This window comes from Aotus nancymaae, unplaced genomic scaffold (assembly GCF_030222135.1).
Source record: "Aotus nancymaae isolate 86718 unplaced genomic scaffold, 86718_ANA_hifiasm-v0.15.2.pri h1tg000004l, whole genome shotgun sequence".
Classification (NCBI taxonomy): Eukaryota; Metazoa; Chordata; class Mammalia; order Primates; family Aotidae; genus Aotus; species Aotus nancymaae.
This window is the reverse complement of record NW_026988415.1, coordinates 37089712-37103586: the sequence shown is the minus strand read 5'-3', so window position 1 is coordinate 37103586 and position 13875 is coordinate 37089712. Positions and strand designations below refer to the sequence as shown.

The 13875-nt window shown below is 38.9% G+C and overlaps 1 protein-coding gene across 3 annotated transcripts in view; it reads right to left on the bottom strand.

The window, feature by feature from the left end:
• CHRDL1 (chordin like 1) overlaps positions 1–8672 on the bottom strand; it is a 132159-nt gene extending 123487 nt beyond the window's left edge. For 2 of the 3 annotated variants that reach the window (XM_012451739.2, XM_012451740.2), the window contains exons 1-2: positions 8505–8672; positions 4848–4976 (exon numbers count right to left, since the gene is read on the bottom strand). In XM_012451739.2, coding sequence (XP_012307162.1) covers positions 4848–4923 — 76 coding nt within the window. In that variant the 5' untranslated portion in view covers positions 4924–4976; positions 8505–8672. Of the gene's footprint in view, positions 1–4847; positions 4977–8504 lie in introns of those variants that run through there. The other variant, XM_064361731.1, reaches the window with a different exon arrangement.
• Between the last annotated feature and the right edge of the window lie 5203 nt (positions 8673–13875).

The following is a 13875-nucleotide window of genomic DNA, read 5'->3' as shown; positions in this document are numbered from 1 at the left end:
AATGACCACTCTCATGCTCGATATGCCATTATTTCCCCCACTGTAAGAAAACTAAAGCTGTAGAGGTTAGGTAACATTCCCAAGGTACATAATAAGTCAAGGAGTTGGGGATTGGATCTAGGCTAACTACAGAGCCTCCATGACAAAACCTTCTGCCCCTTCACCAAAATAAAAAACAATTAAGAATATACTTTGAGAAGCATTAAGCTATCTAATTTTAAGTATGCCTCCTTCCTTCTACTTCCACTTAATTAAACATCTAAGAGGTGAACAGGTCCACTCTTTTACTTGCTTCTTTCTATTGTTCAATAATCACCTCAAATGTCCAGGTGAGAATCTGGAGGAGGAAAACTCATGCTTTCCTGACTGGCTCTCACAATAGACAGAGAAGTTATGAGTGAGCTTCACATGTTTCAAACTTTCTAAGTATTTTCTTTCTTCCCTTCAATCTTTTGGTGTCCAGAGGCCCACTTTTAGCCAAATCTGAATGTTGGAAGCTTTTCTCCTGAGGAGAAAAATAAGTGACAGTCTAGCTCTTTGAAGATCCAGGTAACTCACCTTGCAAAGCAGGAGTGGACTCCATGAAATACATGAACAATTTCTCTCTCCAGAACCTTTGCCAGACTTGGCACAGGCTGGTCTATTAGAAATACATAATTGAATATTTTTAACAACTCAATTGTCCAACCTCACTTTGATCAATAGTTCATTACCTAAGTTAGATCTGCCAAAGGGGCAAACTCTTCAGCCCATTTATCCCATATTTGCATGAATATTATGCTGTGAATGTTACGCTCCTTTGAACTTCAAAAGAGTTTCCTGGCCTCATTGACTACAACTTTAACAACAGAGCATAATGGAGTTATACAGAAGGACCTTTTCCCAGCTACAGACCTCAAACCTTGCTGATGCTGGACAGTAACAAACTTTTATGTAAGCAACAAATGATTCATTCATCCATTGCAATGCACTATCAGTATTTTTGGGTTTCCTGAGCCTGTCTTCCCTCTTATAAGTGAAATTATAAATATGGCTAATTAGCTACCAGCAAGTGGCAGCACCCACCTTCACCATTCCTTGGGAAGAGCTTTCCACAAACAAAACATTTTTTCCACACTTCCAGATTTCTGAATCAATTGAGTGAGCCTCTTTGATCATAACGGCATCCCCCATCATTCCACCCTGATTCCCCAAATAGGAGAGCAAATAGGCTACAAAGCACCTTCTTTGACCTAAAAGCTTATATTCTAACCAGCCCCTGAAAGATAAAAAACTTTGCCTTCTTTTGGTAAAATGGTGTCAGACAAGGAGAGATGTGAAGTTTATGACCCATACCTACTCTTACCCATTATCTGAAGTTTTTCCAGTTGCTTTCTTTTTCAATTTTAGAAAACCCCTCTATTTCCTTCATCTACTTCTGTACCAACTTGTCTTTAGAATTGCACAGTAAAAATATGGGAAATAAGATGTATTTTTACTTTAAAAGAGCTTTTCTCCTGTAGTAAAACTTAAACTTGCCAATTGTGGAAATTTTGGAATAGACAGAAGTATAAAAGCGAACAAAAATAACATTCATAAACCTACCATCCGGAGATTTAAAAAAATTAGTTCCCTATTGCATACCATACAGGAATATAAATTTCAGATGGCATAGAGAACTATGGGTAAAACCTAAAATTATGGCAGCAGTAGAAAAAATATATAAAAATATAGGGTGAGAAAGACCTTCCTAAGAATAAGAAAGCCAGAAACCATACAGAAAATGAATGACAGACCTGACTACGTAAAATTTTAAAACTTCTATATGGGAAAAATAAAACTTAAAAATTAAAACAAGTGGCATATAGAAAATAATATTTAAAAAAAGGTTAATAAGTAAGCTTTTACAAATAATTATGACAAGCAACCGAACTAAAAAATAGACAATTCACTGAAGAAATAAAATCGAACTAATACATAATCGAAAAGATGCTGCAGTAACAGAAAAATACCAAGCAAAACTGACAGATTATTTCTCCTACTAAACTGGCCCCAAAATACAAAGGTTAATTATAATCTTGGTAAGGGAATTAGAAATGGACTTTCATACAGAGATGGTGGGAACATAAATTAATGCAACTTATTTGAAAGGCAATTTGGCAGTACTTATCAGGATTAAAACTGAACATATACTTTATTTCTCACAAATACTTGAATAAGTGCCTAAAGATGTTCATAAAAGCCTTACTTGTAATAGCAAAAACCGGAAGCAACCTCAGTATCTACAAATATAGACTGGTTAAATTAACCATGGCAAACATATACAACTGCAAACTATGCAGGCATTACAAAGAATATGACACTGTTACGTTGCAATGTATTGACATGGAAGGATGTCCTAGACACATTATTGAGTAAAAACAAGTCACAGAAAAATGTATATAATATCCTATTTTTGTAAAACAAAAAATCGTACAGACATGTATGTATACTTTTATAAAACAAAGAAAGTAGTTTGGAAGAACACATAGCAAACCACTAATAATGGTTATCCCAGGAGAGTGGAATGGGAGTGTAGGGACACATGTTCCATATGAAGCTCAAATGCTTTCATATTATTTTGTATCCTAAGCATATATATTAATTTTATTATTTAAGAAACTTAAAAATAAGTTAACATGCATTTCCCAGGGCCACCAAATTTTCAATAAACAGTGTTTTTAACGGTAGCATCATATTACATTACTTGGATCATTTTTGTAACCATTTAACCATGAACTGACATTTCCACTGCTTCTAACTTCTCACTGTTAGAGGTGCAATATAAACCTCTGAGCATGCATATTGTGTGTGTTTCTGTGTGTGTGTATGTGTGTGTGTATGTGTACGTATCAAGGCAACATACACAGGTTTTCCCTTTAGCAGAGATGATTTTGCAAGTCTTCAGAACAGTTAGCTTGGGCGTGGACACACACAATGATGCTCAGTGGCTCATTAAGGGAAGGACCATGACCTTAGCATCATCATCTGACAATAAGCCTGAAACACTGGACCAGAACTGGTGCCCTAGGCCATCTGTTACATAATCACTTTGGCACCAATTGAATATCAAAAGAGCTTGGGACAAATTCATCAGCACAAGGAAATATCAGAAAGTAGTAGATTTGGGTTTGTAATTGTTTTTTAAGTCACATCTTTCTTTAAGTTTCATGGACAATATTAATCAATTTTTAATAAATATGAAACGCTTTCCATAAGAGATGGTCTTCTAAGAGTTACAAGCTTTCTTTATGAGGTAATCATTAACAGGTTATAAAGGAAGTTTCTCTCCAAGAGAGGAAGATTTTTAATATAAATTTAAGGGTACAAGTACAGTTTTGTTACATTGATATATTCCATAAAGTCTGGACTTTTAGTGTAACCATCACCCAAATATTGTACATTGTACTTAGTAATTTCTCATCCCTAAGCCCAGATAATTGTGAGCTGAGCCGAGAATGCATGGATGCTTCTGTCATATCCACTTAAATCAAGGAGGGCTTCTGGAAGAGGAGGATTCCGAGATGAACTATATTCAAGTGGAAGAAGGATGCAATTTGAGGAATACAAGAGTAGAGGCTGATCCAAGCTTCCTTGCTGAGATCATGCCCCACTAAACTTCCTTTTGTGTCCCAATCATACTAGATATCACCATAGATCACTCATGCTCAAAAGCCTAATCAAACACACTATTAAACACTATTTCTCCCAGGAAGAAGACTACATTGACTATGAAAATCATAGTGGGGCAGAAACACACTTAAGGATGGAATAGGCTTGGCACTGTTCTCCTTGTCAGCAAGCCTTCTGCCTGATCTATTTAACTTATGTGATAAAAGAGATAAAGGTTTAAGTGATGGGCTTCAGATGCTGCTTCAGCTCCTACCAAGAATATTTTCACAGCTCCTTCTCATAAATAAGTTCAGTGGAGCAGAGAATGCCCCTCTTGGACCAATTCCACTTTGTGCTTCTTTTGATGCTGCCAAAAAGGGGAACTAGAACTTAGGCTTTTCCTTCAAATTTAGAGCAAGTGTCTGCCTCGGAGGTGGCTGAAAGTGGACCAAAGAAGGTAAGACCCACACTATGCAAATGCAGCAGAAAGCGCCTAACAAGAATGGAGATGTCTACGGTTACTCATAAATCTCCTAAATGTGGCAGCAAGGAGGGTTAATTATCCCACCCCTCCCACTTCCTGCCACTCTGCTTTCTCCAATGTGTTAGCCCATTACACGGATCGCTGACTTTCTAGAAATATTCCCTGGGTTTTCCGGGATGTTCTTTTCAATAAAGAGCATCCAATTTGCTAACGGTCCCTGGAATCTCAACTTTCTCAAAGGATTTTTCATCTGAGTCCAGTTCATTGGAAGGTTTCTTCCTTTCTTGTTTTTCAGCAGAAGGGAATAGGCAGAGCCTGCTTTCCTTTTCCTTTTTTCTTTTCTTTTCCGTGTCATTATTTTTCATAAACTGAAAGACTTTGCTGAAGAGTCTGAAATTTGGGAAAATTCCAGCTCATCTGTCGGATATTTCTAGAGTTACATAAAATGTACTGAAATTTGTATAGTTTAGAACAGGAAAGAGAAAATAAGCTAATGTGTCATATGTTCTAAGAGACAAAAACTATATGATAATCAGAAAAACAGCCCCAATTTAGTTGGCCTGATTTAAAGCTCTCATTCTTTTATCAATTCATGCATAAATCAGTAATATTCACTTTCTTCTCTTAGAATAATGGTACGGCCACATAGGCTAAATCACAATTGCTACAGATTATAGCCACATTTTCAAGAAATTATAAAAAGTATATTATTTTCCAAATGCAAGACACTTACGTTTTACTTGCTCTGTTTTGCCTCCTTCTAGGTAAAGAAAGAACAACAAGGAGAAGATGTATTTCATGCCTCCCATTTTCCACTTTTTTTCATTGAGGCCACTGCAAAAGGTGACACAGAACCTTCAAGCTGTTGGGAAGAAAGCAGAAAAAAAGAGATTTAAAACAGATCTTCTGGAACTGATAGAGATCACTGATAGTCAGGCTTCTAACCTGCTAGAAAAAGAAATGCCCGAGAATATACATAAGTGTAACTATTCTTTGCACAAGATAAAGTACTTGCCTCTCCTGTCTTGCAAAGGTTGTGGGCGAAAATTCAAGTGAATGAGGGTGCATTCCTATTCAAAGCTGAGGCTAAATCCTTACAGACAAATCATAGAAAAATGAAAATAAATTTTGAAATCTTCCTTTCTAAGTTGATTTCTCAAGAGATTTTCTTTGGGAGAAAAGGGAAACTTTAGTTTACAAAAACGGTTATTTTGGCAAACAAGGTAAAAGTAACAGGCATGAGACCAAGCAATTTCTGAAATGAAAGTTAACTAATCTTAGCTTCAAGACTACTGTTACCATTAATCCTTTAGGGATGAAGTACAAATTGATCAGTTTCTCCTGTGTCCTCTATGAGATCTACAAGGATCTTTGGTTTGGCAACTAATGTTGGAAAAGATAGATGTAATTAGCAAATGGATGTAATTAAACACCTGAAAACTTTTATTGCTTAAAGCGGTTCAGACATATTCCTCCCCCATGAAGTCCATTGTAAAATGGAAATTTTAAATGGGCCATTTTCAGCGGAAATTAGGCAAATTAAATAGATAATTTGTTCACCTTGCACCACCATGCAAAAGACCATTAAAGCAACTACAATTCTTCAAAACATGAGATTGGCATTCCCAGTATAAGGGGTAGAAATCTTAAACCTTTTGAACCTTGGAACACAGAAAGTTTGCTGTAGCTCATATTTAGTCACAGGTCATTTCCACAGGCTATAGAGTTTGCAAAATTCTTCCAATGGATGATTTGAAAATATTGAAATGTTGTAAAAACACCAGATTCAATCTGAATGGGGAATGAACTGTTTGATCTTTCCAGAGAGTCCAATCTAAATATTGCACATAAAAAACTTGAAGGAATGCAAAATGATCATTTTGGAGAATTGGAATATCTTTGGGTTCTGAAGTAGATGCCACAGCTCCTGTTTAAATGCTATGAAGTTGCCTGGGTCATTCAAAATCCACTGTTTCAAATTATGAATGCATAACCAAGGAAGAACTGATGATAGAGTAATTTGTGCTATCAGGCAAGATTTGCAGCACCGTCTGCCTTCTTTCTTTACCTCCTCCCTGCTCCTTAAAGAACCAAATTCTTCTAGGACATGTTCCTACCCATCCAAAGACCTGAGTTCTGACATCTTGGTCCCCTCTGTGAGTTTGTGGCCCACTTTCAATCACTCAAAATGTTGCTGTCCCTTGAGAGGTACCACGTTTCTTTGAAACAAACCATTTTCATTAACAGTTTAACACAGCTACCCACTTCAATGAGGTTCTTCCTGAGCCTACTTACTAAGCTTATTCTCCAAAGCCTCCAAAAGAGAAAGATTTTTAACCACTGAAATCCAATTTATCATATTCATATATGGATTTCAGTGGGTGTTTCTGAAACCATGGTTTTAGGGTCTCCCCATGCAAGAATCAATGGGGCTGTTTTTCTTGTACAATGGTTGGGCGAGTCAGTGAACAGTAGCATTGCTTCATAACTCAAGTTGGCAAGAAAACGGCTCGTAGATTTTTTTGCTTTTCTTAGGTCCCAACTAATGTTATGAGCAAATAAAAAAGTTGGTAACTAGAGAGCAATTAATCTCTTTTGGAGTTCCTGTCATTTGTGTGGCCTCCCAGGCTGTGATGGAGAACATCAGAAAATGAATCGCTTTATAAATATTCACTTTTGATTTACAAGATCCTGAAGTCCTGCCTTTGTATTCTGTGCAGAAATATGAACCAAGAAGAGTTTCCTCCCCAGATCTCTTCACTGTTCAATTTCTCTTTATCTCTTCAGCTTTTTTTGGGGGGAAGGGGGTGTTTCAAAACATCTGTTGGGACTGCAGCAGTAAACACAAGCAAGCATTGCTCAGCAAACTAGCCGACTCTTATTCTTGCAAAGAGCCAAACTGTCCTTAATTTTTCAAATTATACTTTGACCCAGTTAACTGGAGTTATTTCTGCATTAACTCTCTGTCTGCTTCACACAGGCTGTTCTGCCATTGAACTTGCACTGGCTCTTTTACAGGTTACTTAGATATGTAGCCATTGACATGTTTCAGGGGATCCAGGACCCAACAAGAAAGCAACAACAACAAAAATACCCAAAACCCTGCAACTAACACTGGTAGCAGAGGTGGGATGGGAGAGTTCCTGGGTTTTACAAGAGAAAGAGAAATATATCAAGCACCAAAAGAAATGTATTTATTAAGGTGCTTCCATGAAACAAGCATTCACATTGTTCATTTGCATTAAGCAAAGGGAACAACTACTCCTTGTCCAGCTGTGACTGCAAGGCAATCTGGGCCATTAAGTGTCAGAAGCCCACTTTCAGAACAGGTCTCCTGGGTAGAACAGAAGCGAAGAGACATCCCCACAGGAAGGCTAAGGGATGAACACATGTCAGCCAGTTCTTCACGCCCCACAGTGTCTTTTTAATCCTCCCGAGAGGCTTGACTGACCTTGTAATTTCACATTGACTATCATCTGTGGGACAGCCCCTAGGGTAGCAATTTTCTTTCTGACAAACAATAAGAAAGACACCGGAGTCTCAGGCCCTTGTCTATCAGCTGAAATCCTCTCCCCACTCAACCACCCAGCAAGAAAAGCTCAGTTAACTGGTGGCGTGTTGCCGCTGAGAATGGCGGTTTTAGCCCAGGGTATCTCTTGTTGGAGGCAAGGCAATGCCTTTATTGCTGTTTATAACAGACCAACAATGCCTTGCATTTGGCTTGCAAAACACCTTCCTATTTATCATTTCATTTTATTCCACACAACTCCACCTTCAAAATGGGCACTCGGGGGACCCAAAGAACTCAAGTAACTTTAGTGGCAGGGCTGAGAGGGACTGGAAAGCAGGCTTTCCGGGCCCTATGCTCTGGCAATGTACCACGTTGCTTCCAGAGCCTAGTTTATCAAATTCCGACCCCAGTAGTCAGGGCCAAAAAATGGGGCAGATGGCCAAAGGATAGGATAGGGAGCCTTTTACCCATCTACCCTGTTACATTAACTTTAGCACATATTAATCAGCAAAATGAGAAAACAGGCTCAGGAACACAGGCAGTAATTAAGGGAACTGCAGAGCCCCTTGGGTAGCTCAGGGTGGAGTATCTAAGTGACCTCTCAAAGAGCCAGAGCATAGAGAAATGCAGGCCGAGTGGGAAGTGACGAGCTGTGAGTTCGAATTCAGAAACCCTAACTTGCTTTGGTCAGAAGACTTGGGGCCCCCACCTCCATCCAGGTGGCTAGCTGCTGGACTATAGAACGGATTAGGGTGGCAGGGGAATTGGGGGCACCCTGGGGAAACTTCCGGGGCGGATCCCGCCAACAGAAGGCACCCCACCTGTGCAAAGGCTGGAAGAGGAGGTGAGGGAAGCAGGCGCTGGACACTGCTCACTAACCTGGGCACTGGCCTCCTCCGTCTGCCACGCGTGCAAGCGCTCCGAGCTCCCCAGGGCGCTCTCGTCCAAGGTCTGGGGCTCGCAGGTTGTGGCGAGAGCTAGAGTGCGCGCGAGGGGGGAGGGGGAACTCAAAAGTGGGTGGGAGGAAAAACATCACCGCCCTCACACCACGAGGGAGCAGCGGCTTGCTCGGCTCCCGGGGGCAGAGCCAAGGCGCGGGCGCGGCGGCCCGGGGCCACCTGCCCGCCCGCCCGTCCGCCCGCTCTCTCGCTCCCCACTTGGCCGGAGAAGCTGGCCGCTCGGCGCTGGCGGGAAGTCCGCAAGCACGCAGCCGCTGCAAGCACGCACCCTTTCTCCGGCCCGGCACAATGGCTTTAATTCTGCTCCCCTGGCCCGAAAGTTTAAAAATCCGGAGAAAGTGTGAGACTCAGCCGGCTACTTTCCCATCACGCAGCGCCCCCACTGCACCCCCCTCCTTTGGCTAGGCAAGCGTTGGGGTCTTAAAGGGACCGCACAGCTCCTCCGGTCCCTCCTCCCCCTCTGCACTGGTTGCACCTAGGAGCTTCCCACCATTCGCACACGCCCTGAAGAGAAGACTACCCTCCGACTTCCTGCCTGGAAGATCATACCCGCTCTCTTCGGGCACCACGGCCTTTCCGAGGGATGCACCTGGTCTGGTCCTGAGCTTGTGCCCTGGACACAGAATGAACCGGCCTCGCAAATCACGCCCTACCTAGCACGCTGCTTATCATTTCAGGGCGTTTCCCAGATCCACACAGTGAGTGACTAGTAGAGTGACAAAGCTTTGGTTTGGTGTCCTTAAAGGTGGGGTGGAGATGGGTGTGTGTAGGGTCAGGGATTAGAAATCCGCTGTCTCTTAAAAACAGGGCTCCCAAGCCTCGTGGAAAGGGCCTCTTCTAACTGTTAAGTGTTTTGAAGAAAACTTGGTGCGAACCACCATACCCACCACTTTTTTTTTTTTTTTTAGCAAGTCGTCAAGCTTCTAAGTTGGGCCTAGAGCTCGACCTTGAAATCACAATAGCACTGCTGATGCCTTGGTGGACCTGAGACAGACTACTCCAAATTTGTGTTTATTCGACGAGTGATAGTTACAAAGAATTGTCAGAAATGTCTGAGGTCCAGGAAAGCGGTGCCTCGACAGACAATATGTTAAGCTCCTAAATTTGGAGAAGAACTGCAGGGCCTTTTTTCTACATGAACTAGATAAATATCGATATTTTTAACATCTGTATAGCACTTTATGGCTTATGGAGTGTTTTCACATACATCAACATTATGTTTTAAACCCTTACAACCAACTGAACTATTTGTGGTCTGAAGTGTTAGAGTTGGTGGGGAACTCCCGAACCATTCTGAACCTCATCATTTCACAGAAGAGGAAACTGAATTGGGGGAGATGATGGTGTATCTAAGGTCACACAGCTAGTAAACGACAAATTTGAGATTTCAATCTAGATTCCCTGACTTTCAACCCACTACTCTCTGGTTGTTATCTCCAGTCTATAGATGAGGAAAGTGATGCTCAGAGAAATTGTGGCTTGCTAAAAAAAACCACTTATCAGGAACAGAGAACAAAGAAAAATTAAAACGAGAATAATTGTCCCTGGACTTTACCTCCTTTTTCTTTTTCAGAAGTGTTAATATTATCCAACTAGCCTCTGCATTGCTGGAGATGTTTATTTCACTGTTAACAAAGGAAAGGGGGCCCTTTCTGCAATGCTGCCTTCAGGCCCAAAATGTCTAGCTCCGTCCTGCTGCCTGGGTAGCCATACACTGCCACATGCATTCAATTTGTGCTGTAGTGTATTGGTTTGAACTTGCTGATTTGTTGCCTTATAACTGTTCTCATGCCGTTTAATGCAGTGATGTTTTGTCTTACTAGACTGTGAGTTCTTCAAGGGTAAGAGTTGGTTGTTCAATTTCCCTTGTGCATCAACTTCCATCATGACTTCCAACATGCTTACAGAGTATTCTGGAAAATGAGTTTCAAGGGATAGTCTGAGACAAACATAAATTCTAGCATTTAAAATAAATAGACTCACTGGAATTTAAAAGCTCATCTATTTGGCTACAACCACTCACTCCCCTTGCTCGGTGTAGAATTCTAGTTACTGCATAACAAACCATCCCAAAACCTAGTGGCTTAAAGCAAGCAATTATTCTCAATTGGGTCTATTGAGTTGATTCTATTGAACTTGCTTAGGATCTCTTACGCAGTTGCAGGCAACTGTATATGGGGCTGCTGGAATTCTCTGAAAGGTTTTCCATTAGTGTAAATGTCAGTCATCCTTGTATTTTGTATTAGTTCCAATCTTGATTTCTGAATTAGGAACTCCCGTTTGGGTGAGTCCTAATCTAAACTTCATACCAGGTTCTACACAAAGTTAAGTGATGATTACCTTCATGCTTTCTTTATTTTCTCTATTTATTAACTAGGGATGAGAGTATAGATAATATCATACTCATTTTTAAAAAAAGTTTTATTTTGAGATAATGGTAGATTTACATGCAGTTGTAAGAAATAATTTAGAGGGATCTCAAAAACCCTTCATCCAGTTTTCCCAATGATAACATCATTCATGACTATGGTACAATGTCACAACCAGAACACTGACATTGATACTATCCGTTCACCTTATTCTGATTTCACCAGTTTCATATGCAATCATTTGCTTGTGTATATAATTCTATGCAATTTTATTACATGTGACCACCACCACAGTAAAATACAGAAGAGTGCCATTACCGCAAGGATACCCTGTATTACACTTTAATAATCACACCCATCTTTTCCTCTCTCCCTCTCCCTCCTCCCTGTGAACTACTAAACTAAACTAAACTATTCTCCATCTCTATAATGTTGTCAAAATTTAAGAATGTTACATGGAATCATATGGTATGTAACCTTTTGAGGTTGTCTCTTCTTTCTTCTCCCCCTGCCCTGATATAATTATCTGGAGACCCATTCAAGTTGTTTCAGGTATCAATAGTTCCTTTTCATTGATGAGGGGTATTCCATGGTAGGGATATATCACAATTTGTTTAAATCATTCATCTATTGGAGGATTGATTGGCTCCTACTGCTATGAACGTTTGTCTACAGTATTTGCATAAAGGTAAGTTTTCATTTCTCTGGGCTAAATACCCAAAAATATAGTTCCTGGGTTGTATGGTAAATGCATATTTACTTTTGTAAGGACCACCATACTGTTTTTAGAGCAACTATACTATTTTATATTCCCAGCAGCAATATGTGAGAGATCCAGTTTCTCTGCATTCTTGCCAACATTTGTTGTTCTCCTTATTTTTTATTTTAGCCATTCTGATAGGTATATAGTGATATCTCACAGTGGTTTTAACTTGCATTTTCCTAATACCTAATGGTATCCACCATCTTTTCATTGTTTATTTGATACCTGCATATCTTATTCACAAATATTTTATCCCAGTCTGTAGCTTTTCTTTTATACCTCTTCCCATGAACTTCCACAGAACAAAAGTTTTTAATGTTTTAGGTCCAGTTTATCAAATTTCCCTCATATAGATCATGTTTTGGCATTAAGTTTAAAACCGCTCTACCTAGCTCTAGATCCTGAATACTTTCTTCTGTATTTTTGTTTTAAAAATGTTACAGTCTTAAGTTTCACATTTAATTATTATCTATTTTGAGTTAATTTTTATAAAAGGTGTGAGGTTTAGGCTGATGTTCATATTTTGCCTATATTTTTCGTCCAATTGGTCCAGTACCATTTGGTGAAAAAGGTATCTTTCTTTCATCGAATTGCTTTTACACCTTGGTCAAACGTTGGTTGGGCATATTGTTTGAATCTATTTCTGGCTTCTCTGTTCAGTCCCATTGATCTATGTGTCTATGCCTCCACCAGTGCCATGCAGTCTTGACTATTGTAAACATATGGTAGGCCTGAATTTCAAGTAAAGTGGGTCCTCCCTCTTTATTCCTCTTTTTCAGGATTGTTTAGCTACTCTAGGTCTTGTACCTTTCCATATAAACTTTAAAATAAATTGTCTATGTCTACAAAATATCTTACTGGAATTTAGCTAGAAATTGCATTAAACCTATAGAACAATTTGGGGACAATTGACAAATTTAATGTGTTGAGCATTTCAATTCATGAACATGGAATCTCTCCATTTATTTAGTTCTTTTTGATTTCATTCACCAGTGTTTTGTAGTTTTCAGCATATAACTTCTATAAATATTTTGTTAGACTCATATCTACATATTTCTTTTTCTTTGAAGCAATTGTAAATGTTATTGTATTTTTAATTTCAGTTTCCACACACTCATTGCTAGTATATATGAATGCAAGTAATTGCTGTGTGCTGATCTTCTATGCTTTGTGTTGTGGAACTCACACTTATTTTAAAAATAAATATAAAAGTGGAAGTATTATGAAATGATTATATACAAAACAATATTCTGATAGCACAAACTTTTTGCCTTTTAAGTGCTTCTTGTCCCACTAGGATATAGAAAACTCAGGTTATTAAATTAACTTTGAAAAAATGGCAGAATACATAGATTGATGAGTATATTGTAGTATAGGTTTTACCTCTTTTTAAAAAGAGGCCACCAACTTACAGTTTGTATTAATTAGATACTTGATTCAATATATAGAATCTCTCTTAAAGACACATTAGGACTGATTATTCAGCTGTTTTCTAATAAGCCTCTTGGTTATTTGTATATGTTCTTGTTTGTCACTGAACTTTTTTTTCTGTTGTATTTTCTTCCTGCTAGCCATTTCTAGAAACTGCTAGAAAAAAGAATTGGTGTGGTTCATCTAATATTTCCAGCTTTCCTCCTTTTGAGCTCATGGTAGGATTTTACTCTTCTTCCCTTTTTGAAATTAAGCATGGTCATTCAATTTGCTTTGGCTATTGAAATCTTAACAAAAGTGATGTGTTGCTTATTTTTGCAGCATAACCTTTAATACTGTCTGTTAGCACCAGTTAACAGTTGTGTTTCCTAGAACTTAATGAAAACCAAATAAGTAAATATCGAGAGTAGATTATAGATACTTAAAGGTAGAATTAGCAGAAGCAGATTCTCTTTAGTTTAATGTATTCTTGTAAGTTAAGGTGTCATTTTCTATTTATGCCTTTAAGTTATTGTAGCAAACAAAAATAACCCAAATTATTTTTTATTTGTGCTTTGTGTTATATCAGAATATTATCTTATAGAAATAATTTTCTTAAGTGATTTTAAGATATTTTTGGAAGGATTTTAAGTGATTCCTTTCCCAAAGAAGTACATCTCCAGATTTATAATAACGGCCATTTTAAAAGCAAGATTTGGCTTACAGAAAATTTCAGGAACGTATTTATT